Source organism: Mauremys reevesii, linkage group 1 (assembly GCF_016161935.1).
Source record: "Mauremys reevesii isolate NIE-2019 linkage group 1, ASM1616193v1, whole genome shotgun sequence".
Taxonomy (NCBI): Eukaryota; Metazoa; Chordata; order Testudines; family Geoemydidae; genus Mauremys; species Mauremys reevesii.
Genome location: NC_052623.1, coordinates 301,960,526 through 301,988,398, shown reverse-complemented (window position 1 = coordinate 301,988,398; position 27,873 = coordinate 301,960,526). Strand labels below are relative to the sequence as shown.

The 27,873-nt window shown below is 39.6% G+C and overlaps 1 protein-coding gene and 2 long non-coding RNA genes across 4 annotated transcripts in view; 2 read left to right on the top strand and 1 right to left on the bottom strand.

Moving 5' to 3' along the window:
• The window catches only part of SLC16A7 (solute carrier family 16 member 7), a 142,966-nt gene extending 139,051 nt beyond the window's left edge, over positions 1-3,915 (top strand). For both annotated transcript variants that reach the window (XM_039503784.1, XM_039503794.1), the window contains exon 5: positions 155-3,915. In XM_039503784.1, coding sequence (XP_039359718.1) covers positions 155-426 — 272 coding nt within the window. In that variant the 3' untranslated portion in view covers positions 427-3,915. The remainder of the gene's footprint in view (positions 1-154) is intronic.
• On the bottom strand, positions 755-10,829 carry LOC120384774. Its single transcript, XR_005589099.1, has 3 exons — positions 10,772-10,829; positions 1,814-1,911; positions 755-878 (listed from the first exon to the last, which is right to left on the bottom strand). It is a non-coding gene; the product is annotated as an uncharacterized LOC120384774 (long non-coding RNA).
• Positions 10,830-16,803: 5,974 nt separating this feature from the next.
• The window catches only part of LOC120384769, a 96,719-nt gene continuing 85,649 nt past the window's right edge, over positions 16,804-27,873 (top strand). Inside the window, exons 1-2 of the long non-coding RNA XR_005589096.1 lie at positions 16,804-16,865; positions 18,211-18,334. This is a non-coding gene — a long non-coding RNA (uncharacterized LOC120384769). The remainder of the gene's footprint in view (positions 16,866-18,210; positions 18,335-27,873) is intronic.

The following is a 27,873-nucleotide window of genomic DNA, read 5'->3' as shown; positions in this document are numbered from 1 at the left end:
TGAAAATGCCCAATCTAGGACAACTTTTATAGTGTTGAAAATACTTTTAATGCAGGACATTTATTGATAATACCTGTGGGAAGGACCTGGACTTTATTTCTAACTACAGTTGGAATATTTTCAAGTATGGTTTTGTATTGTTTCTGTCTTTCAGGTTGGTTAGTGGATATAACTGGAGAATATAAATACATGTACATTGTCTGTGGATCGATTGTGATTGTGGCAAGTATTTGGTTGTTCATTGGCAATGCCATCAACTACAGGCTTTTGACAAAAGAGAAGAAGTTAGAAGAAGAAAAACAGAAAGCATTAAAGAATGCTGATCCCAAGGAAGCAGAACCTTTGACCAACAATGAGAATGAGGAGGCTGCCAACAGGGCTGACAAAGTACTCAATGATTCTTCAGAAAGGGAAACTAATATTTAATATGAAATATGCCTCAGACGTCAATGTTTTTTACTTCCATTACAAGTATTTTGTCAAGTTACAGGCCAGGTTTTGTAGTAATAATGATCAGTCACGATATTGGATGAGAACAGAAATTTGCCAAAGCCAAGATTCCAGGCAAATTACCATCGACAGTTTGTTTTTTTATTTTGGTGATGAGAATTTTCGATTTCAGAGACAGCGACTCCATGCACATGAGTCCATTCCAACCGTAATTGTGGACAGTATGGGTCAGGTAGAGTTAAACTTTAAGGTCCTCCACGACAAATTATCTTGTTCCAAAATAACTTCTAATGCAACAGTATCTGTTTAGTCTTGTTACAGAAGCCATTTGTCTTAACCCTCTGGACTGCCAGTGCCTGTTGACTTCTACTCACCACCATATTTTGGCCTCTAGTATTAAAGAAGGATATCAGATTATGGGTTAAGATCTGAAAAGGAAGACAAAATACTGAAATGATCTGAGTAAAGTGCATAAGAAACTGCCTGCCCTTTTAAAATGTATGCCCACTAGATCAAAAGTATGTATTTATACACATAACTAGAATGTGGCTGTAAAGGATAAGTTTAGAAGATAAAAAGGTAGATTTTTTTATTGCTAAAATGCAATAAATGTGTCATTATAATAAATGCAAGTGTTTGTTTCATCCAGTGATAGCTAGTCACATATTTAAACATTTAATTTTGAACTATGAGAACACTCAGGCTGCATTAATCCAAATTAGCTTAAAAAGCCATTTGTATTAAAAAAAAATAAAGATGAACATGTCAGTGGTACATAGGTTGTAAGGGTAGCTACCATTTCATTAATCAGATACGAAGACTTAAATTAACAAGAGGGACTAACTGGTTCAGGGTATTGGAATGGTTCAGCTTTTTATCTCTAGCGACCTAATCCAATACCCAGGGAAGTCAAAGTGAGTCTTTCCATTAACTTCAGTGGACTTTGGATCAATCAGTCTTTTGGTAATTTGTTCAAATCACAGCCATATGTTTATTCACAGAAGGTCATTATCCTTTGATAGCCTATGTGAAAGGAATTTTAAGATGTAACCTAGGGTCCTTGTGCACAGGTAACCTCATTACAATTCCCATCTACCCACCCGACACATTAAGCATAAACTAACTCCTTTGTTGAGTGTATGAGCAGAAAGGCCAGTCGTTCCTTTCAAGACTCAGCGTTGTTTTCAGTAATATATTGAATCCACTTCCAGTGCTGTGCAGAAACGTAAATTGACATTTACCAATGCTCTTTCAGCAAAGCTGGACCATTTTGAGAAAAATCTGGTGATTTTACAGGAATCTCAGCAGTGTCTAATGCACAATACAAGCAAATCTTGCAGAGAAAACACCTATTGTTACTCACTTTGGACTGGATTGAAAGTAGGCTCAGTGCTGTATAATGGGCAGTCATAGTTGTGTCACCACAGGGCTCGGTCACAGTTCCTGCCCTGCCTTGCCTTGCTTCAGGGAGAACAAAACATTGAAATAAGTAAAACTGTGCCTATGGGCCACATTGTGGCATCTTTACTTATGCTAAGAAGTACCTTACTCCTTAAGTAGTACCATCAGCAACTTTCTTTAGTGTTCTCCATTTCTTTTGGGGGCCCTAATTCTGGGAAATGCTAAGCAACTCCCTCTTTATTTATGGAAGTGAAGGGTGCTTAGTACTGTATCTCAGACAGCTCTCAGCACCTTGCTGGATGAGGCCCTTTGATTCTATGATTAATGACAAATGGGCCATTTGTCATTTTCCTTATTAATATTTTCTCCCTCCATTTCCTTACAAAACTACTCACCAAAGTAGTCCTAAAGAGTAATCTATAGGAAAAAGGTGTTTTCCATCTTTATGAATGGCAAACTCTCAGTAAAGGAGTGTGAGAATCAGGCCCACTGCACTATGCAGTGGTGTTTCTCCCATGCTACTATTTGGCTACATTTTTAGATAGCTTCTTAGAGCATATCTTCACATGCAGTTAATTTCCTTTTATTTTTGTGACCTGCCTCCCTCAGTACTGTCCTTTTTAACTACAAAGAAAGACTTCACACCAATGAGTCAGGTTAGTTCTTTTTTTCAAGCTTTTAATGCATGTACATGTACATGAACCCTCTCATCTGCTCCTCACTGAACTGTTTGTAAGTGTTTCCACTTCTGGATTATCCCAAACTCACAAAAAGACCTTCTGATATTACACCTTCTGGCATAAGAAGTCACATACCAGAGCCCTCCTCATACAGAGCCTGAACTGTGAACTATCCTGGTTGAGTTCAGCAAGGTCTTATTTTTCCCAATCAGCCAACTTTTCCCTTGTCACTGCTCTCATTTAGAGGGTGAAATCCTGGCTGTGTAGAAGTCAATGACAAAACTCCCATTGATTTCAATAGGGACAGATTTCATATCAAGTTTCTTCCTTTTATGACTCTGGTATACCTGCCAAATTTTCAGTGTGGATAAGCGAGATTTGTCTCACTGTTAAGGTAATGGGCCAACCCTTGCTCCCAATTATGATGTCAATGGTAGTTGAACAATTGAATTTAGTGGGAGCTGGTCAGTTCCAAATGGTTCATGTACAATGTTGCATGGTGAATTAATGAGGCAACAAAACATGGGACATTGAATCAGGGTGTTACACACGTGATAGTGTGTGTTGAAAATACTATTACAGTAGTTTTTAAAAGGCTGAAAAGTAGAGTGTTTTCACATTTTGATGCAAATGCTCTGCAAAATCAGAGATACGCTTCATCAGGTGAAAGATGAAAGATCAGGACTCTGTAAGCCATACTGGAATGGGTTAGCAATAGGTCCTTGTAAGAAACCCATACAGTGCTTTAGGTCAGCTCACTAGATGCTTCCTTCACATTACCAGGTCAGACAGCATCAAGAAGGGCACAATCTTTTTCTCTTGTTTCCTTTGAGATTCTTTTACAAGTTTCTATCATACAGAAGGGATGCGGAAAACATTACAAATACAAATGTGTGTGACAGTGTTACAAGATGGTCAGTATGTGTAATACCTGTCATCCCTTTCACTCTCTCACCCATTATCATGGCTGCTCATTAGTTTCTGCAGTGACTTCATCTTGACTTTGAACAGTACTTTTTCTCTGTTACCCTATCACTTCTCTTTACTGCATTGAAACTGTAGCTAGTATTGACTCAGAAGACATGGTCCTCCCCTCACCATGAAGAAACAGGAGCCCAATTGTGCAGTCAGTCTATGTGCAGAACAGGCCTAAAGATTACAGATGATGGTTCTCTCTTGTTCTTTGGCCTTTACAGAAGAAACATTGAGGTTTAGTAGTTATATTGTCTTTATTTCCCTTCAACTACACTTATCACATCATTTATTTCATCCTCTCCTTTTCCCCTCTCATTCTGTTGTTTTCTGTCTACATTGATGTATCACAATAGAAGTAGTATCTGGTATATTCAGGAGCAGCGCCAGAGTTTCTGGCGCCCTAGGCAGAATTCGGGGGTAGCATTTTGTGCGCTCCCAACGGGGCGCGTGGGAGCTTCCAGTTCTGCTCCCGTCGCGTTGCCGAAGAAGGACCCTCCGCCGAAATGCCGCAGGCGACAGTGGCAGTCATTGAGCTGCTCAATTGTTTTCCGCGGCATGTCAGCAGAAGGTCCTTCTTTGGCGGCGCAACGGGAGCGGAACCGGAAGCTCCCCTGCGCCCCGTGGGGAGCGCACAAAATGCCATCCCCCGAATCCTGGCGCCCTAGGTGACCACCTAGGGTCGCCTAATGGAAGTGCCGGCCCTGAGTATTTTGTGACTTTTGTTAAGTGTTTTCTTCTGCTTTTTTATTTAAATGCCTATGTAACTTCTCTTTCCACAGTCTCCCTGTGGGGGCTGTGACTTCAGAGGGTTGAGGTAAGTAACGTTTAGATCATATATAACAAACCATATGTGTCACATGTAACCATCAGTTCTGTCTCTGACATGATGCATACCTGAGGGTTTCAGTAAGCAAAACCAGTGAGTTATTTTAGACTACCTTGCTGTAAATTAGGCTTACATTTTTGCCTAGTACAAAAATGGAATTAACTCACATTTTGCTAATTTCTCAATGGAAAACTATTTTTCTGCTCATATACAGGTATATAAAGGGAGCTTTTATTGGTTTAATTGGTTATTAGCATTTCAATTTTTAATAAATGTGCTCTCTATATAGGCTTTATTTTTACTCTTTTGATATTAGTGTATGCCTATTCTTTGCATTAAAAATGTAGAATATATTTTTCAGCATAAATTGCATATTCTTCTTTTGCAATACAGTAAATGTTCTTTTCCTATCATCTACCTCTCAGTTATAGTTTAGGGAAGCACATGGCCCCAGGAGAAAGTTAGCAAATGTATAACAAAATCTATAAAATTAATCAGAAAGCCTCCCAAATATGTTAAAAGTCAGTAATTGTAATATTTTTATTTTATTATTATTTTAAACAAACATTGCAAGTTTAGGGCCAGAATCTCAGAAATCTGTGTTTGCAATGTTGACCAGCAGCTGAGGAACTGGACTACCCAGGGAAGATTTGACCCTTGACTGCCATGTGTTTTTACACTTTAATACTCTCTATTGTATCATACCTGCATGAAGTGTCCTATTCACTTTTGCATCAAATACACCATGTTACCATATATATAATTACTGGGATAGAGGGAACCAGGTCATGGAAACAGGTTTCAGAAATGTTGGTACATATATACTACACATTTCTCAAAGGGAGAATGTTACAGTAAACTAATGCATTTTGCAGGTTTGAAATCAATCCTTCCTTTATTTCAGAAATAGTAAGAGATTTGATATTGCTTTGTTATTTTTCTTTTACGGGGAGGGTAGTGATCATAGAAAGTAGAACTGGGTCCAAGGTGCAGTTAGTTCCCTTCATATCTTTTGTACAACAGCACAGATGGCATTTCCTCCAAGGATATCCTTGTTTTCAACCTGCAACTCTATTCTTGATACTAATCCCTCTGAAATCAATAGAAAGACTCCTATAGAAAGGGGGTTGGATCAGACCCTGAGGGTGAAATCCTGGCCCCATTGAAGTCAATGGCAAGACTCCCATTGACTTCAAAGAAGCCAAGATTTCTACTCTTTAACTATCTACTCTTAACTATTTCTACTCTTTAACACCCTACTCTTTAACTATCTATACCTGTCCTAACATAACAAATACTAGCTATGTGACAAGACATAAAATAGGTTGTCCCTGCATAATTTTCCTAATGAATCAGTTGTTAAATTTTCACACAATGTGTACTGTTTTAATAGACTATGTAAATAATGAAGACATGTAGATTGTTAAATATAAAAGGCATATTTAAATAAATACCTAAACAAATCTTATTTGAATCCAAAGGAAAGTTACCTAGTTCTTTCTTTCTGAAGCCTTTCTTCAGCAGATTGTAGTCTTCATTATTCATATCTATTTGGAATGTGTTTTATTTCTTTATGGATTTTTATATATATATTTTAATCCACTTACAAATGTTTTATTTACCAAGCACAGTTTGTAACCCACTATATATATAGTGCTTATACTGTGTTTGGTAAATAAAACATTTGTAAGTGGATTAAAAAAAAGGATTTCAACAAATGAATGAAACTGAAAATTTTCTACAGGAATATATTTCATTATTTTTAAATTCTAGATTTTATTTATATTAGAAATTCATTCAAAGAGAGAATTGAAATATTAAATATCTCTGGTGTTCTACCATGTCCCACATGTTCAATATGACCCAAAATATCATCGGGTATTGTAACTGCTGTTAAAAAGGGGATTTTTTTTATAATCTAACTGTAGAAATATTATATAAAGCATCAAACTTCATTGCACCATGACCCTCTTCTGACAACAAAGCTACTACATGACCCCCAGGGGGCAGGCGGAGTCTGAGCCCCACTTCCCTGGGTGGGAGGGAGAGGGGGCCAGAGCAGTCCTTCTGCCCTAAGGGGTGGTGGTGGGGAGAGTTCTGGAGTTCCAGCCTCTCCGCCTTGAGTGCAGGGGTGAGGAGCTCGGGCTTCAGCTTCAGCCCTGGGTCCCAGCAAGTCTAATGCTCGTCTTGGTGACCCCAAACACGACCCACAGTTTGAGAACCGCTGGATAGATGATCTCTGCACAAATGGTACAATTTAATCTAAAGTACTCCATACCTTGATGGCCTGATTCTCTGAGGTGCTGAGGGCCATTAAGTCCCTTTGAATTCAATGGAAATTGAGGCCACCAGGAGAATCATAGAACCTTGAAAAGTTGGGCCAACACTGAGAGTTTAGAAAACCTTAGCAAGTACTTACTGAAGTTTAGTGAATGTCAAAGTTAAAAAAATATCATTCTGACGAGTTATCTTTTTGTACTTTTTGTATATGTGTTTCAGTCTGCCAGAAGGTACACAATACAGAGAAAAAACTGCATTAGCATATAACCCAAGGGAAAGGTTCATCAGAAAGAATAGAGTGCATTTTCAAAATAGTGTGTGATAAGCACCGTTTCATAGGTGAGACGTTGGTGCCTTTTCTACCCATGGCCTACTTTGAAAATGCACCACTTCTGTTCCCTACCAACAGAATTTGCTATGCAATAATTAAATATGTAGTAGCCACTCTTATTGACTAACGAGATTTTTTTAAAATTTGCAATACTGTAGATTTTTTTACTTGAACATATTGACTAGAAATTTTTTGACAATAATTTATTAGTTAGAGGTGCTATTCATATTCCAAAGATGGTTAGGCTGATAATAAACATGTCTACATTCAATAAGCTTTTTTGAGTTGACAAAATTTTTGTTGTTCATACTGTATATTAACACTGTACAAATGCTTATACACTATATTATGTTGTATTTATATGTATATTTATTTCTTCTTGCTCATTAACTCCTATTCCAGGCCTGTATTAGAGACTAATGTGTCCAGTTTGTCCATATCTATTTATGGAATTACAAGAAAAATTACCTATGATAAGCAATTTAAGAAATGAAAACTGAAAATAAAGTTATCATGTAAAGTTTGTGAAGGAATGTCAGCTTTATCTGTTCTTTGAATGTATGCATACAAATTTGTTTACACTCATAAAATAGAGAAAGATAAATTAGGTGTGATAGTCTCCTCGTGCTACATATATGTAACTCCCATTAATAATTATGGGAATTACTCATGTCCCTCCATATGGCCCAAATCCTCAGTATTTAAGTGGCTAATGCCCATGGAAATCAATGCACCAAATACCTTTGAGGATCTGGGCCTATGCCCTCAAGACTTGAAATGAGTGGGTGTGGGTTTTTGTTTCTCTTGTCATCTTCTAACCTTTCCCATATCACCTATGCTAATCAATTGGCCAGATTCTCCCCTTACACCACTAGTAGATCCATTTGCCTCAGTGAAAATACTACCTATTTACAGTGTCAACAAGATCAGACTCAGGTTGGTTATTTTAAATTCAGGAGCATTATTCAACATTGTTATGATTTTTCAGCATAACACTAGAGTATTAATGTGCATCTTCTGCTGGACAGAGGAGCCATGGGATACTGGAAGACAAGTGTGTATAACTTTAGAAAACAGGAAACTGGTGAATATGCCTCAGAGGAAGAACTTGAAAGCACATAGTCTTTATTTTTAGAACTTTATGGTTGATTTCACCTAAATTCAATATTCTGTGACTTTTGCTACAGCCTACTTAGTCTGCCAAGATTAATTCAACTATCAGAAATTATTTAGAATTTTGTTTAGATGCCATTTTTTTAGGCTGCGTCCACGTTACTCAGATTCTTAAGAAATAAAATATTTTAAAATATATACCTTAAACAGTAAGAAGTGAGCTCAAAATACAGGAATGAAAATGTTGAAGTTGGGATATGAGTCCAAAGTGGCTTCCTGCAAGTTTTGTTTTGTTTCCAACAAGAGATTGCTATTAACCCTGTTTATTGCACACAGTTGGTAACACTCACATTCCTAACTAAATGTAAGAGTGGTTCCATTAAAGCCAATGGAACTACTCATATGCTCTAGTCCCTTGCTGAATCCCGGCCATTCTGAATGCAGTCCAAACTTACCCCCTTGCCGGGGTTTGGAACTGGCTTGTTGGGAACAGAACAGGTAATCTGTTGTTGGGAATTCAATAACAGCAGAATGAAAACCTCAGCCTAAGGTTCCTCCCTAAGATTGGCTGTTAGTATGTTACCCATACAGAAGCTATTCTGTCCGACTGAGCAAGACTTCCCAACCTCTTATACTCCTGGTTGTCATTAATAAGTCACACCTGTCACTCTGTCTCAGCAGTAATTACCCTGCACCTTTATTCAGGGTTCAAACCCCTGACAGCTGGATGACTCAGAGAATTCCTGTGAACAGTCCTAGAATCTGCCATCCAGATACAGTTCATGTGTAATTATCTTTAAAACAGTAATTATGAAAACATTTGCTATTTTCACAATGCCTCTTTCTCACATAATGGCATATAATTCTCAGCATTTCACTTCCAGTACTGCTTTTAGCTTAAGATGTGGCAACTCCTTGGAAGCTCGCGGATACTGAATTTTATGTTCAAAGATGTAATCAGAAGTATAAGCAAAGAAAATAAGTTGTATACATAATGAACCAACAAGTCACATAATCAGCAAATGCAGTGTTGTGGTAGCCATGTTGGTCCCAGGATATTAGAGACAAGGTGGGTGAGGTAATATCTTTTATTGGGCCAACTCTCAGCAACAGAAGTTGGTCCAATAAAGATATTACCTCACCCACCTTGTCTCTCTAATAATCAGCTAATAATATTCATTGTTAAAATAAACACTTCATTTGCAATAAGAACAATTCCTAATTTTGAAGATGTCTCAGGACCTGTAAGGTAGCAAGTACTTGTTTAGAATGATGTAACCCTTTGGGACCTTCACTATCAAAGTGGTGTCTGATGTGTGCAATGTCAGGAGTACTGAAGGAAAGTTGAGGGATCTGAATAGTCTTTAAAACTTTCATAAGATCCTTCAGTACTCCTGACATTGCACACATCAGACACCACTTTGATAGTGAAGCATATTGATTAATAGCTCACTATAACTTTTTTTAAAACATCCAAATTAGTCCATAAGAAACTTGGTTTTCTGAGTGGACTGTTCGGTCAAACACAGTTCCACTGAAGTCAGTTGGTTTTCACGGGTGTACATGGCTACTTCACATGGAAATATTCCTATAAATATTTAAAAAAATGTCAAAATGGGGGGAGGGAGAAGAAAGCCTTTTTAAGGTAGCCTATATATCTGACATTGGTAATTTAGCACTGGGGGAAAACAATACCACTGAGAACACTCGGAACTCTACTTCGTTAAACTCAGTTTTAAAATTGGGTTTCAAAAGACTTCTTATTTGGAGTTCTTCATGCCCAGATTTCAAGTGAGTCACCAAAACCCCAGATGTGCTCTGAAAACATACTACTGACCCTACCCAGTAGATTCGTAGCATCTGCCCCAAGTGTATAATTATGGCATCTAAAAGAGGCAAGAAGCCCTTTAAACCTACTTGTCTTTTTTCATGTGCATACCTTCTTCATCCTCATCATTTTGACAGTGGACATGTTGGGAAACTATCCAAGCATGTAAAATGTGTAATAGTTCTACTGGCTACTTGGATGAGTGACATTCTCTGCAACAGGTGACAATGATACAACAAGGAAACAGCCTTTTGTTTTAAACTTGGGAAAAATGAAATATAGCAGGTCATGTTGTGAGACTCCTGGCCGTACAGTATGTAATGTTCATGTCATGAAAAGTTGACTCTTGACACCATGGAGTGCCTCATAAGATGCATTAATGAAAAAAAAATTGCTACTCAGCTTCCCAGCCACCACCCTAAACATAGTGTTGCAAATTATTTGGAATAGTCACAAAATGAGATGCCAGAATTTTAATTTTTAGAAATCCAGTGTGGTAGATTCCAGGAGGTAAGATTTATTAGTGTGATACACTTTAGACTTCTCTAATCTGCTCAGAAATTAGTTATAAAGAGATCTCACACCAGAAATGGTGTGAATATGCAGTATTTGAATAGTGCTGGGTAAACTAAAAAAGGTTTGGAGGTTTATTTCTGTAATGAGTTAGAAACTTATGCAAATTATTCAGACCTCTGGTGTCTGTGAAATTGGGATGGGAGATTTTCTCATGCGATTTTCCTTACTTGCTGTTTTTAATCAAGCTATAAAATCTCCAAAGGCAGCCTGTGCAAAATATTTATCTCGCTGGAGTTAGGCAGCTAAATACCTTTGATATCTCAGTCTAAGGTCCTCATCCAAAGCCCACTGAATCATATAGAAAGACTCACATTTAGTTCAATGGGCTTCAGATCAAATCTCCATACATTGAGTTCCTCCTGGAACTCTGAAAAAAAAGAGGCATGTGAACATTAAAAATAATGAGGAAAATGTGAATTAACCAAATGTCTTCAGACCTGCAAAGGGTTCCATTTAGGTTTAGTGCAAGTTTTGGACAAAGGTTTGTAGTTATGAAGAAAGCATATTTTATCTAATGTGATTCAATATTCCCTAACTTCTATATTTCCTGAACATACTAATGCAACGTTTTTCAAAAATGGTCCCCTAAGTTACACTCCCAAATCCATAGTTAAGCTACCAAAATAGATAGATGCCCAACACTTTTGAAAATCAGGGTAAAAGCTCTCAGTGACTAATACCTGAGCAATACTGATTAAAACAACAACAACAACAACAAGCAGAACATTTTGGCTCATGTTCACAATTCCAGTATGGCATAATTGATATCTTAGTAGTATCAAAGTAGTGCCCAGAGCCTGTAATCAAATCAGAGCCCTGTTATGCTCTGTGCTGTATAAACAGAATAAGAGGCAATCTCTGTCCTAAAGATTTTACGGTCTAAGTGTGGACCAAGAATTTGGAAAAAGGCCCCAATACTGAAAACAAACAAACCAACCAACCACACACACCAAACAAACAAACAAACAAACAAACAAACAGGATTAAGTAATTTTCATTTAAAATCACACACATAGTTAAATCATTTAAAATATATTGCTTGGAAATGCCTGCCAATGATTTTGCATCAGTTTGTAGTTTGTTTTTATCCCTGCTTTCTTCAGTTTGCAATTCATTGATTTGAAAAGACAGCACACAACAGTTTATCTTGATAGAAAAAAATAAAAAAAACCACACAGGCAGATTGACATTAATGATCTGCTCTTCTTTGTTTTACTTTGAAACAGCTCGTGTTGATAGCAAACAAACAAATCCAAGGTTTCATACTAGATATTCATAAAACCCACAATCTGTTGTTTCTTTTTAACATGTATCTTGGATTTGTTAGATTAGAGATACTGGCTGAGCCCTGTTTGAACTATTCCTGATAGGGCAACAAATTTGTACTCTAACCCTGAGATCCAAAGAGAGCACTAAGACAGAGACACTGTTGACTCATTGATAAAAAAAGTATCTAAGAATAGGAAGTAATGCTCAAGGCTATAGGCCATGGCATTATTGCCCAATGTAGATCACTACTGTAACAATATTTCCCCCATAAATTAAAATACCAGTCAATGAGCCAGATGCTGAGATCCTTCTTTACAATATATATAAATTGAGATATACCTATCTCATAGAACTGGAAGGGACCTCAAAGGGAGTGTAGCCCTCTGCCTTCACTAGCAGGACCAAGTACTGATTTTACTCCAGATTCCTAAGTGGCCCCCTTAAGAATTGAATTCACAACCCTGAGTTTAGCAAGCCAATACTCAAACCACTGAGCTATCCCTCCCCACCATGTAGGCAAACTTTTATCTTAAAATTGACAAGTAAAAATTCATTAAAAAATGGGAGCCCAATCTTGTCTTTAAGACAAGAGAGAGATTAATGAGGAGAGATTCATAAAACTGGGACTTTTCAGCTCGGAAAAGAGACTACTAAGGGGGGATATGATAGAGGTCTATAAAATCATGACTGGTGTGGAGAAAGTAAATAAGGAAGTGTTATTTACTCTCTCATAACACAAGAACTAGAGTTCACCAAATGAAATCAATAGACAGCAGGCTTAAAACAAACAAAAGGAAGTATTTCCTCACATGATGCACAGTCTTCCCGTGGAACTCTTTGCCAGAGGATGTTGTGAAGGCCAAGACTATAACGGGGTTCAAAAAAGAACTAGATAAATTCATGGAGGATAGGTCCATCAATGGCTATTAGCCAGGATGGGCAGGGATGGTCCCTAGCCTCTGTTTGCCAGAAGCTGGGAATGGGAGACAAGGAATGGATCACTTGATGATTACCTGTTCTGTTCATTCCCTCTGAAGCACCTGGCATTGGCCACTGTTGGAAGACAGGATACTGGGCTGGATGGATCTTTGGTCTGACCCAGTATGGCCATTCTTATGTTCTTATTTGCACATTTGGCATAGTCCTCAGCAGTGTCAAGATCACACTTGGTGCAGCTGACAGAACAGGGGAGGCAAAGGGGCACTCTTAACAAGACAGTTAGACTATGTGTACACTTGAAGGTCAGGGTGTGATTTCCAGCTCGTGTAGACATACTTATGCTAGATCTCATCAAACTAAAGTGCTAAAACTAATGATGTAGCCACAATAGCACAGGCAGCAGCATGAGCTAGCTGCCTAAGTACATACTCACCTGGATCCCCTGGGTATGTACTCAGAGTGGCTAGTCTGTGCTGCCACTCACTGCTGCCTTTGGCTACACTACTATTTTTAGTGAGCTCGCTCGATGAGAGTGAGCGTGAGTATCTCTGCCAAAGCTGAGAATCATACCCTCAGCTCCAGGTATAGATGTAGTTTTACGCTGGGAAAAGTAGAGCAGCCACAGAGTTGTGCTAAGCTACACTGGCTAGAACAATCACCTAGGGACTGTTCCAACAGCAGGAGAGCAGCTCCTGCTCTACCCCCAACCAACTGCGACATCCCCACTGCATACCCATTAATAACTAAAGATAATGGAGCAAATAATCAAGCAATCAGTTTGCAAACACCTAGAAGACAGTAGGGTGATAAGTAATAGTCAACCTGGATATGTCAAGAACAAATCATATCAAACTAACCTAATAGCTATTTTTGAGAGTGTAGCAAGCCTTGTGGATAGGTGGGAAGTGGTAGAGGTGGTATATCTTGACTTTAGTAAGCCTCTTGATACTGTCTTGTGTGACCTTCTCATAAATAAACTACGGAAGTACGACCTGGATGGAACTACTATAAGGTGGGTACATAACTGGTTGGAAACCCATTCCCAGAGAGTAATTACCAGTGATTCACAATCAAGCTGGAGGGGCACATTGAGTGGGATTCCGCAGGGATCAGTCCTGCATCCAGTTCTGTTCAATATATTCCACAATTATTTAGATAATGTCATAGAGCAGTGGTGGGCAACCCGTGGCCCATGGGCCACATGTGACCCATCAGGGTAACCTGATTGTGGGCCGCAAGATATTTTGCTGACATTGACTGTCTGCAGGCCGCTCCCAGGAAACAGCAGGCCGCAGGGACATGCTGCCTGCTGCTTCCCGCAGCTCCCATTGGCTGGGAACAGCAAACTGTGGCCACTGGGAGCTGCAGTGGGGACATGCCTGCAGACGGTCAATGTCAGCAAAATGTCTCACGGTCCACAATGAGCTTACCCTGATGGGCCACATGCAGCCCATGGAGTGGCCACCACTGGCATAGAGAGTACACTTATAAAAGTTTGTGGATGATACCAAGTGGGGAGGGGTTGCAAGTGCTTTGGAGATAGGATTAAAATTCAAAATGATCTGGACAAACTGGATAAATTGTCTCAAGTAAACATAATGAAATTCAAGAAGGACAAAAGTAGAGGACTCCACTGAGGAAGGAACAATCAGTTGCACACATATACAAAATGGGAAATGACTGCCTAGGAAGGAGTACTGCAGAAAGGGATCTGGGAGTCATAGTGGATCACAAGCTAAATAGGGGTCAACAATGTAACACTGTTGCAGAAAAAGAAAATATCATTTGGGATGAATTAGCAGGAGTGTTACAAACAAGACACCAGAAGTAATTCTTCTGCTCTACTCCATGCTCATAAGGCCTCAACTGAAGAACTGTCCAGTTCTGGGCACCACATTTCAGGAAAGATGTGGACAAACTGGAGAAAGTCCACAGAAGAGCAACAAAAATGATTAAAGTTCTAGAAAATATGACCTATGAATAAAGATTGAAAAAATTGGGTTTGTTTAGTCTGCAGAGGAGAAGACTGAGAGGGGACATAACAGTTTTCAAGTACATAAAAGGTTGTTACAAAGTGGAAGGCGAAAAATTGTTCTCCTTAACCTCTGGTACCAGCACTGGGAGAGAGGGGAATAGTTACCAGAGCTGGGAGTGCGGCTCCCAGTGTTAGTGCACTGTCTACACTGGCACTTTACAGCACTAAAACTTGCGGCACTTAGAGATGTGTTTGTTCACACCCCAGAGTGAGAAAGTTGCAGCGCTGCAAAGTGCCAGTGTAGACAAGCCCTCTGAAGCACACTTGACTGATTGAGTTGCTATTCCCGATTGGCAGCAGGAATAACTGAAAAATCCTGTTTGCTCCACATTTTATTTTCATTTCCTGGATTTATTTAAGTATTTACAATAATCCATGGCCATGTCCTGTCTCTGTTCCCATCACACCCACTCTCCCCCACTCCCCATAGCACTCAGTTCAGTGGAGGTTATAAAGGAATGCTATTATGCAGAGTACCGTGCAAATTCTTCCTCACTCTGGAGGAAATTGCAAGTTCAGCAACTTCCAAGTACACTTATCTTGGCTCCTCACCGTTCTAGATGCTACAGGCTGGAGTAAAGTCAAGCCACTTTACTTTACAACTGTGGCAATCTGCAATTTATGGAAGTGTATTCAAGTGGCAGGGGAGATGGCACAGGTATTCCACTATAGAGTTCCCCTTGAGTTGTTTGCACAATAATTTAGAATTTCTTTTATTATGAACACAATTTCTTATGGTTCAATCATCCACACTGATAAGCGTCTGAGGGCAAATGCAAGGGTTGCAGGCTGTGGGAATATGATTTGCAAGAAAAATCAAAAGAACCCCCTTCTAACTTAAGAGCATGCCACCTAATAGGATTGTATTAGTCCCCATCTCCTGCTAAGGAGCCTGTGTTCTAGAACCCTATCTACAAGCAGTTCAAACAGATCTGAAAGCAAATACTTCAGCTGCGAGCTCTCGCTCCTTGGGAGAGACGTATCTGTGACAAGAGTTTGGAAAAATATACCTATATTTCTACACGTGTTACCCTATAGACATCTTTAATGCACAAGCATAGCAATACAAGTAACATAGTGTAAACAAAAGCAATGCAATAAGCACCATGGTCCCTGTACCCTGCAGACCTTTCTCCAAAGCAGCAGACCAGATGTCTTGTTGCTGTACACACACTCTTAGAAAGGGTTGCATATTTTGAAAGCTTATCTTCCAGACAGGCAATGTAGTATAGAGACTGAAAAAACAGTATTGAAGCAGGGAGACTGGAGTTCAATTCCTAGCTCGATGCCTGACTTGTTGGGTGAATTTCATCAAGCTAACTCTAGTTAATTTCTCTTTCCCCAATATAAATATTGGGCAAATGATGGCCAAAGACCTCTGTAATGAATCCAAAGTGTAGAATCTGTGATCATTAATATTATTATGTTCTCAAAACACCTGCTATTTTCCTGATTGCCCTGTAACACCTGAACAGTATCACAGACATGCATGCAATAAGTTCTCAACATAGGTACTAGCTTTCCTAAATAGAATGTGGCAGAGCAGCTACTCACCCTCTCTAATACCTGGGCTGTGGGGTTAAGCCAATAGTTAACAGAAACTCTCAGTCACACTCTAAGTTAAAAGCAAATGTTTGTTCAATATAGTTGCTGATTTCTAATGAGAGCTTCTAAGCAGTCAGTGATAATAGATATGCACACTTGCAACAGTGCTAATAGATTATGTGCTAGGAATTTTATACTATGGAAATAGTATGTAAATCATAATTGGTGAGAGCTATATTAGCATACCCCAGCATCTCAAAATGGGGTTTGATGTTGGAGGGCCTATGCTTCAGTGTTTTGAATTATGTAAATAAAACTACATAGTATAGGAGAAAGGAGATTCCAACCAGAGAGTGACTCTGAGATTTTTGTCTCTTCTGAGTTAGCCATTTATACTTTGTATGTCATCTAATATGTGACTTCAGATAGCCAGTCCTAAATTATATTATTGGTTTGAGTCCTCCTACAGCTGTGATGAGAGTAAGTGTGCAATCATTAAACAAGCCATGTTTTCAGGGTATTAGCTCCAAGTGTTTACTCTCACCCAGGCTTCATTTTGATTAGGGTGTTTTCTACTGCTCTGACCTATCTCCCCAAACACAACTGCAATTGCAAAGGTAAACTGTTATTGTAAGATAAAGTCAAATAAACCTATGGCTATATAATTGTAACTACTGCTGCAGGCCCTTGTTTCTATTGACACTTTCACTAGGGACACAAGTAGGTCTGGGGCTCAGGTAGTGCGCTAAAGTTTCCTCAGTATCTGTTGCCCTGCATCTTGTGTAGCTTTTTTATACCTATGCAAAGCAGTAATGGAAAGTGAGTGTACAATTATCGGAGAACAATGGTACCTCCTTTGCACTGGCTGGACCAGGTGCAGGGCAATGTAGAATCAGGGCCAATGGGTTGAGAGAGCTCCCGCATATGTGCTCTAGATCTATATATTTATTAAGAAAGCTACCAGCGGGTAGGGTGAACAGATAGCAAGGGGGGGGTGTAATAGGAGCCTATATAAGAAAAAGCCCCCCAAATTGGGACTGTCTCTATAAAATCGGGACATCTGGTCACCCTACCAGCTGAAACAGAGAGAGACTAGGAGCTAATAAGGGGGGTACCTGACCTTCGCTATTTTACAGCTCAGCTATATTGAATGAATGTTTAGCTGCTGCCTGGAGCTGCTTACTGCCTTTCTTTATTGTTGCAGCATTCCCAAGGTCCGGCTCAGCATTGGGACCTATTGTGCTAAGCAAGGTTAAAAACAGACAGGGAGATGCCCTGTACTGACAATCTTTAATTCAGAGAGCGAAGTGAGCATGAGGGGGTAAGACATTGTGGGGGAAGAGTATGACATGCAAGCAAAGGCAGACACACAGCGTGTTGGCTCAATCACTTTGTCCATTTCCTTGCTTATGTATGAGGAGCAGTGCTCAGCAGCCTGTGCTAGTCTAGGGGGAGGGGGAAGGTGCTTTCATTACAACAGACTGTTTGTTTGGAGGAGGGCCTGACTCTTACTTGAAGTAAACTGATGTAACTCCATTGATTTCAGGGATGTACATCAATGTAGAATGTGGCCCAGAAGTTGTATGCAATACCCCTATGCTAGGGAGTGTAATTTTAAATGGATTATTTACGTTAAAACATTACTGTTTAAAGGCAGACACTGTGCTTGTGAGAAAGCCCCAGGAAATGGGTTAAGAAGGGTGCTATTAAACTAGCCTGAATTACAGCCCAACTGACACACAGAGGGGGAAACCTGTCTGCTCTAATGGCTTTACCACTTTGGCCTAGTCCTGCAATCAAATCCATGCAGGTGGACTTTTTGCACGTGCAAAGAGCCCCACTTCACAAGTGCTTGCAGGACTGGAGCCTCATTTGTAATGGACACATCTGTGTAAGTTGGTGGTTCATCGCTACAGGACAGCAGCAGCAGCTTTGAAAATTCCAGCCATTTGTTTTACACAGGCAGACTCAGTCATCTATCTGTGCAGATGTTAGACTCTATCCAGTGGATTTGCAAGTGAGCACTGGAAAAGCACAAGACTGGAGTGAGGCTTCATTAAAAATCAGTCCCAGCTGAGATGCCAAGGTATGTATGAAAAAAGCCCTCTGGCTGTCGTATATTTGTATAGGTTGTCTTATCTTATTTTGTCTATACATTTTATTTAACCTTCTATATCTACTAAGTGTCCTCAGGAAAATGTAATTTATACCAGAAAGTGATTACTTCTCCTAGCTATTTACTCAGTACATCTTACATTTAATGAAAGCTGGGATGCAAAAAGGTCAAGCAAGTTTTGTACTGGCCTCAAAGTAATGGTTCTCAGACCAAATAATTTAAAAAGTCCATTATGGTATTTAGCTTTTACATTTTACCTGCACTTTCATTCTTCACATCATGGAAATGGTAAAGGTTCATAGGAATCTGCTGTATTCAGCATGAACTTCCTGTGGAGCTCTCCAGGTAACTTTCAGCTGAATTTCCATTTAAAATATTAATTATTAAAATCATTTTATATTTCAACTTTTTAAAGCTCTCCCTGCTCATAGGGAACAATCCTCATTTAATTCAAACAGTTTCTTCATATACATAATTAACTGTCTTTTTTATATTTCATCTCCTTAAGCACTTCTTGTTAGGAAGATTGTTTAAAACCGGGTATAAAGGAAAGGGTCAGAAATGTAGTCTGGTTGCACTGATCAGTGAATGGGATCTCTCCTTGTCATTGAAGCTATCAGGAGATCTCTCCAGAAACGAAAAGGAATGGCCCTGAAACATTCCTTTAATCAAAGCCAGAAATGTAATTGCTACTCTGTTCATGAAATCTGCAGTTTAACAAAAGAAATGAAAGGTACCCTTGACCCTCTCCTCCTTCAAGACTCCACAGCTGAGTAGTGAACTGGAGAGAATAAAAGCTCAGGGTGGAGACTTCTGAGGCAGTGGTTCCTGTCTCACTCTCAGAAACTTGAGTCCTCAAGGGGAGAAAAAGCTTTTTTTTAAAATAGACTGAGAAATGAGGCTGTCCTACTATCCTGAAATGAAATTTAAACCTCATCACAGGCCAGCCTGGCATGTTGAAGTCATTTATGCTGCTATACAAGAATTTTAGGGTGAGACCTGTCCTTGGCTTTCCTACTATTTTGGTGTAAGAATCACTGGGCCTAAGTTTCCACTAGCTTTCATGTTGTGTAGTCATTTACACCTGTGCAAGATGGTTCTAATGCTACCAGGTCAGAATTATCCACTCACTTCCTTACACACACTTTGCACAGATACAAATAATTATGCAAGTTGCAAGGCATTGGTGAATGAGGACAATTAGGCTGCTGTACTGAAAACAGCAAGAGGGAAAGTGAATTCAGATCCTCCCATTTTCTCTCACTTTGTCTTTAATTGAGGTTTAATTTTTTACAATGCTTTCATCAAAGATGTCCTTTAACAGTATCTCAGTGGTAAGTAAATTCTTTCAGTGTCCATAAAGTTTCCATAGCTGCTACTTTTAGAAGTTTAGACTCAGTGCTACTGGGGACAGATGGGCTGGTGATGGAATGGGACAGAACTTGTTAAAAAATATGAATTTCCTCTCACACTAAACAGGCTCTGACTGGCAAAGAAATGAGATGTCAGTTACGTCACCTGTTTGATCGTTTTATTAGCTCTCCATGTGAATCATGTGTTCTTGAAAGCATTCCCAAGCCTGGTGCTAAGAGCTATAAATTTGTCACCAATAATTTGGGGGAGAACTGAAAGATTCGTTAGTGCATGTGTCTAAACCATGAAACTGGTTGAATAATAGGGAATGTGCAAGTATGTCTTAAAAGCAAAAAAATGGACATTAGCAAAACTCACTCTATGAAATGATGCTTTATCTGTAGTTGTGGACCAAATCCTTGCCTGGTGTAAATCAGCATAGTTCCAGTGGTTTTACATTTGGTGTAAATGACTAGACAATATTCAGACAATGATGAGCTCAATAGAGCCACACCGATTACGCTACTGAGGATCTGTCCCTGTGTTCTTCACAGGAGCAGGGGAAGGTTTTTCTTCAGTCATAGTGCTGGGAATGAAGGGTTCCCTGAGCTACTGATTGATTAGATTCAAACTCCACTTCTAATTTCCATGCTACCAGGAAAACAAGGATTATGTTATGGGCTGGCTCAGCAGCCCCTACTCTGAATGGCTTCAATTCATCACTGTTCTCCATCTTCTGCAATCATTTACATGAATGCAGAAGAGTGAGTAAAATACTTCTATTCTGATTTTATAGCCAATTACACTCAGTTTGCACTCGCTTATCCCTGGGGTAAATGGCTACATCAAGTATGGCCAATCCAAGGCTTAATACTTATTCATTCAAATAGTCTGGGTGAATGTCAATGGGAGGAAGGGTTTAAAACCAGCCTCTGTGTTCTGCCCTGTGCTGGTCTGGGGAGTCTGATATCACAGATTGCTGCTAGAAAATAAATGCTGAGGGAACAAGTGGGTCATTCTTTGCCTGACTTTAATCCACTGCCCCCAAATGAATGTGCATCCATAGTTCTAGAGAGCTGGTCAGAAAATCCTTTTTTTCCCATAAAAATGGAGAAATTATCAACATTTTTCTTTTTTGTTGAAAAATCATTTCCCCCCACTTTTTCCAACCAATTTTTTTAAAAAGTTTTGCTTGAAAAATTAATTTGTTTAAAAAAAATTCAACATTTATCTCTAGATTTAAATAATCTAGAGCAGCAGATTAGTCTCAGGTGGTTCCTGGGGTGTGGTTAACAGGTCAGTGTAGTAAAGTGCTCATGGCTGGAGTTAACTGGTTTACCCAAAGTATTATGTGATGGAGTTATGCCCCAACTCTCCCTTATTACTTGTCTGGTAAGTGGGATTTCTCCCCTGCCCCCTGAATCCCACCATCTTTTGTGATGCAGTTGAATAAAGTAGCAAGTTGCCAGCCTGCTGTACCATCAGTACCAAGGATTGTTCTTGTTGAATTGAGCGGTCCCTTTATAAAAGTCAGGTTGAGAGGATGTGAGGTGGCATAAAATCCTCTTTTAAACTACCTTGATCCTGCTGTGCTCTGTGCAGACACGTCTCTCTGCTCTGTTTTAGAGAAGCCTGAGGACTGTTTTAACTTACTTTGGGCTACAATGATTAGAGGACCAAAACTACTGCTAAGTTTTGGGCTGGGTCTAGGGTATCCCAGCCATGTCTCCCTTTCCACAGCTACCCAAGCAGCGAAAAGGGATAGAGACATATGAAACATTGGTTCTACATCTCTGGAAGATCACCATGGTTTGATTTTTGGTGCTTTGGAAACTATGCTTTAGCCAAACCCCAGGCTAAGCTTACAGCACAGTATGTGGGTGGGAAGGTCTGATGTGTTATCTTATCCTGTTGCCTGGTCCATGCCTACATGAAAACTACAGATCCCATGACTCTATCTGAGAGGGGGATAACTAGAGATTCCCTGTCTCTGAAAACACACTCTTCAGCAAATAATGGCTGCTGCATTTGCCTCTGTTACCAAAGCAGAGAACAAAGGGCTATAGATCAAGTCAAAAATTCTGTGGTAGTCCAAGGGATCTTAAAAACTACTCAGTTCTAATGGGCATAACATACCATACAACAAAAGCAAAAAATAAAACCACCCAAGCAACCCAACAAGCCATACCTCACTCATTGTTGCACTATACATTAAAAGAAATATACCTACTGCAGCTAGTGGATCTGATCACCAACCTGGGACAATCAATCAGCCACACCGGTTTCATTTACATCCCCTTAACGCAGGGCTCTGTTTATTCTCCAACACAGCCGGGGGACATGTAGAAGAATAGCAAATGCAATAGCCTTGCTCCTGGCTGAGAGTGTGGGGCCCTCTGGCAACCAGAGGTTGTAGATCTCTCCAGTCTAGGGATGTCTGCTTGCTCTTTTGCAAGCAGCCATCTGCTGCAGCCACAGGACAGTGTACGCTCAGCTCTCCCCACAACCCATGGAGCTGGGGCCCAGTCATTAAGTACTGTTTCATCACCTGGGAGAGCTGATTCCCAGCATCTGCCTTCAGGCTTCCCTCCAGAACAGGGCCCTTAGAGAGGCATGTGGTGGTTGATCAAATGGGTTCTGATGGGTTTGGTAGTAAAAACATCACCAAAATCTCCTACCAGCTCCCTGGTTTCTTCTTATTGTGTTTTCTCTTGGGGTACCTCTGTGCCCCATACACTTGTGTTCCTAAGTCTCCATTGACTCAGAATCTAATTCTGCTTCAAGAAAGTTCTCCACAAGGTATACTGTCTCCTCCAGGCAAGTTGGTCAGTGGCAACAGACTCATTTCTGGGTCTTACTGGCAGGATCTAGCAGAATTGCTCCATATTAACCAGCTTAACTGTTTCCACTGAAGAACATGTTTCTGGTTTCAATCAATGGAAGTAAAAGTCTCTCAGTTGCTGCCTACTGCTGTAGGCTAGTAGTCTGGGGTAAGTGGTTCCCATCTGAATCACCATTGATGCCTTTCCTCACTGAGCCTTAGGCAATCCAATATGGCAGCCTTAAGCCTCTTGTTGTCTTTTTTCACACTTCTACCCGAAGCATAGTAAATACCACAGTATTTAGTGGCCTACACTTTCTGGGGCCACTAATGGGCCTCACCCCCCCAACTAAGGTTTCTAAGAAAGCCTCATGGTCATCTTATGTCCCCATCTTAGAGAAGACTCCTCCCTGCCCCCCACACCAATCTGTATTCAGCAGACAAAGCATGAACTGCTGCTAGTTTTCCTGTTCCTGATGTGTTTCTTGCTGCCGTAACTGTTGCTGCACCAGGACCAGCTGCAGATACTAGGTTGCCGTTGCTGTCCCATCCATTTTATTAGAGCATCAGGATCCACAACTACCACTAGGTAGTGCCACACTATACCCATATTCTCCAACTCATGTAAATTGGGACAAGTAGCCACCTCTACTTCTATTTGTAGCCCCTTTCCTCAGGGCTGTTTGTTCTCCCAAACAGAACAAAAATAAATGTAGAACAATACCAGAAGCAAAAGCTCTGTTCTTGGTTGAGAATGTGGGACCCCTTGTCCTCTGTAAATCAGAGGGTCTGGACCTCCCCATCCTGGGGAGGAGAGGTGGGCCACAAGGCTGGCCAGCTGGCCTGCCTGCTTCCCTCTTGCAACTTTATGCTGCAGCCATAGGCAAATGTACTCTCAGCTCTCTCCTGATCCTTTACCCCCTCAGACACCTGGGGCCCTCATTTATATCCTCCAGCCTGTAATCAGACCCAGTCATGAGGTGCTATTCAGCTGGGTCAGCTAATTTCCCAGCACCTACCTTCTGGGCTTCTCTCCATAACAGGGTGGGCTGCTTCCTTCTCTCCCTGGCCCTTAAAGGGCCAGACCTTCTGTTACACCTACATTGTATGTCTTTACTTTTTTTGCTACATCAAAACTAAACATTGCATGCACCATTAAAAGGGACACTCAGTGTCCAACAAACAAGCACATTTAAGTAGCCACCAATAAGAATATTTAGAGCTGGAAGTCTGAGCTAACTCTCCCACTTTACCTCATGCTGCTTTATCTTCTTTGACTGTAGTATTTATGCTTAGTGACACAAGAAGGAGCTGGAGCATCAGCCCACATAGTCTGCCTTAAATATAAATTTGAATGAAGTTCCTCACATTTTTTTTATCTACAGTTGTTGTAATTGAGCTAATACACTGATCATCTAGAGACAAGCCCATTAGTAGAGTTGGCCAAAAGTCAACAAATGAGAAATGCTGCATCATGTGTGTTCTGAAAGTAATCTGTCTAATTGGCTCCGGGAATCTTGCATCAGAGAGGTACTTTTTTGTAACAGAAGACACACAATTATTAGGCATAAGACACTGGTCAGGTTTAGTGAGAAGGGAAAAAGAATAATTGGCTTGCATCATATTTCCTCTCTTTGTCAATAAAGACACTTCTATGAGATCTGCTTGATTTTGTTTCAATTCTTCCAAAGCTGTAAACATTTTTTCTTCCCTCCTTCATGCTTTACAAATGGATTGTCCAGCAGCTGTTGCTATGATTGCTTTCCTCTCTTTCCTCTCCATTTTTCCCACCTCAAAGTCATGATCCTACTTGTCTTCCTTTCATCTCAGAGATAAGAGTAAACAATACTAATTGTTTTCCCTTGACCATCAGTAAAAGGAAGACAAAGGGATGCCTAAGATAGAGAGAACTGAATGATTGGTAAGGCTTAAAAACCAAATGTTGGAATCAATCCACAAATTACATTTTTGTATTTATATAAGGGTTCTCAAACTGGGGGTCGGGACCCTGCAGGGGGTCACAAGGCTATTACATGGGAGGTTGCAAGCTGTCAGCCTCCACCCCAAACATCACTTTGCCTCCAGCATTTATAATGGTATTAAATATATAAAAATGCGTTTTTAATTTATAAGGTGGGGTCACGCTCAGAGGCTTGCTATGTGAAAGAGGTCACCAGTACAAAAGTTTGAGAACCATTGATTTATATATTTTTATTAATTTTTCCAAATACAACAAATAAACCAAAATGATTCTGAAAGAGTATTTGGCTTTGAAAATTAGACTTGATGTTTTTTAATTTCCTAGTTCTAGACATTTAAATGTAGTTTTGTCTTCTCAGATCATTATCTTCTGCAACATAGGTCTCTTCCAGGATCCTCTATCCCAATCCCAAAGAAATGCTTTTCTTGGCACTTGGAGATATTGCACTTTGAATATACCAGGCTCAATATTCCTCTGGGGGTGCAGGATAGCTTGTTCCCAGTTCTTGACGGATGACAGTATTCTGCATTAAGTACACTGGCAGTCTAGCTATGTAAGGTGTGGAGATGTGCATCTTGGTCTATGTGAGGATGGTTCGGAGGAAAGGGAGCAGGGATAAAATGTGTCATATGAGTATCTAGCAAAGGCAGGCAGGAGGTCTGATAAGCACGTTGCTCCTTCTGAGAAGAACAGAAACATACCTCCTTCAGAAATGATGTACCAGTCACAATGTGGATGCATAGAATCTGATTCTCCTCTGCCTGGCACTTACATATGCACAAAGGGAGTGTAAAACACTACTGTTCTGCTTGGCAGTATTTTACTCTCACTTTGCATAGATGTAAATGACTGCACCAATTGCCAGGCTGTGAATAAATGAGTAGTAATGACTCCTGAGCTTGTGCTGCATTTGAACAAATAACCTAGAGGTGAAAGACTGCGTATCCTATGATTGATTCCTGAGCCATCCCATCTTAACTTATTCCAAATGCAAAGTGGAAAAGAGAGTTGACAGTTAAAATTTTATATTGCATGCAGGAATAGCGGCATTACATATGAGATTTGCTCATTGGTGTGTATTCTTTCTGTAGTAATCAGAAAGGAATAAAACTGGAATTCTTGCCAGCTGACAAGATAATCAAAACATGGACTGTGCTCCTTATTCACTTAAAGAGTAAGCAAGACTGGATATCTTGCATCCAAGAGATTTAAAAGAGCTGGGTGAGAAGCATCCTGGACCACTAATGTTGATTTTTCTTCAACAAGTTTTGGAAGTTCCAGAAGACTGGAAGAAAGCTAATGTTATGCAAACATTTGAAAAGGGTAAATTGGATGAGCCAGGTAGTTATAGGCCTGTCAGCCTGAAATTGGTCCTGGACAACATAATGGAGTGGCTGATATAGTACTTTATTGATAAAGAATTAAAAGGAGGGTAAGGTAATTAATGCCAATCAACAAGAGTTTATGGAAAACTGATTCTGTCAAGCTAACTTGATATATTCTTTAATGAAATTACAAGTTTTATAAAGGTAACAGTGTTGAGGTAATTGCCAAATGTCTTACAGAAGTCTATGTCACAAATGACATGTTGATTAAAAAGCTACAAAGATATAAAATTAACATGACACCCATTAAATGGATTAAAAGCTGGCAAAGGAATAGGTCTTAAAATGTAATTGTAAACAGGGAATCGTCATCAAACAGGTGTGTTTCTAGTTGGGTCCCCCAGGGATTAGTTGCTGGCTCTAGCTATTTAACATTTCATTAATGACTTAGAAGAAAACATAAAATGACTGAAGTTTGTAGATGACACAAAAATTGGGGGAATGGTAACTGATACAGAGCGATCTGGATTGCTTAGTAAGGAGGGTGCAAGCAAACAATATCCATTTTATTATAGCTCAAGGTATCTGTATATGTCTCAGAACAAAGAATATATGGACATACTTACAGGATGGAAGACTTTATCCTGGGGAGCAGTTCCTCTGAAAAATATTTGGTGGTCATGGGGCATAATCCACTGAACATGAGCTTTCAGTGCAATGCTGTAGCCAAAAGGGCTAATGTAATCTTTGGTTGCATAAACAAGGGAATCCTGAGTAGGAGTAGAGAAGTTATTTGACCTCTGTATTTGGCACTGCTGCTGGAATGCTGTGTCCAGTTCTTGTGTCCACAATTCAAGAAGGATGTTGATAAACCGAAGAGGTTCAGAGAAGAGCCACAGGAATGGTTCAAGGGTTAGAAAATATGCTTTATAGTGATAGACTCAAAGAGTGCAGTCCATTGAGTTTAACAAAGAGAAGGTTAAGATTTAAGGGGTGACTTGATTAGTCCATAAGTTCTTACATGGGAAACAAATATTTGATATGGGGCTATTGAGGCTGGCAGAGAAAGGTATAATACAATCCGACAGCAAGAAGCTGAAGCTAGACAAATTGACTAGAAATAATTACTGTTAAAAATGTATGTCTTAACAATTGAAACAACTTATCAAGAGTCATGGTGGATTCTTCTTCACTGACAATTTTTAAATTAAGTTTGGATGTTTTTTCTAAAATGTATGCTGTGGGAATTATTTTGGGGAAGTTCTATAGACTTTGTTTTTTGGGAGGTCAGACTAGATGATCAGAATGGTCCCTTCTAGCCTTGAAATCTATGAAAGATGATATCCTTTTTTCAAAACACTTTCCTAAATAGTTCCATTTGATTTTTGTTTTACAGCGACTAATTTAACATTATTCTGAATGCAGTTCTTAACAAATCCTTGAAGGTCTTTTCCTGTCAGTAAAAAAATCTGTATTCATTATTAGTCAACTAATGAATAAGGGATCAGCCATCACTGAAAGAACCTGAAGGGATGAGGTTACATATTTTATTTTAATGAACAATACAAGAAGTGGCCACTACCTTAATATTCAGTACTTTTGACCTGAATATCTTATTTTGAATATATAGTTAAATTATTTCAAGATTATTTTTCTTTCCTTCTCTTATACAAAATATCTGCACATTATTCATTATTTTTAATATGAATTTTAATACTTAGCTCCTTAAACTAGTTATCACAACTTGAGAAAGTGTCTTGTTTAAGTTGATAGCAAGACTACATTGTCCTTGCCAGGGTACGGGGCACAAATAAAAGCACATTTAATAATAAAAAATTTGAATAAAAATTCCTGGAAATTGAAAAGAACTATCTGAGCGGGGGGGACAAGGTGGGTGAGGTAATATCTTTTATTAGACCAGCTTATCCACCTTGTCTCTAATAACCTGAGACTGACATGGCTACAACTACACTGCATATAATTGGTGGGGGATGGGAGGGCATTTTAGTTAGAAAACCTTTAGGAAAAT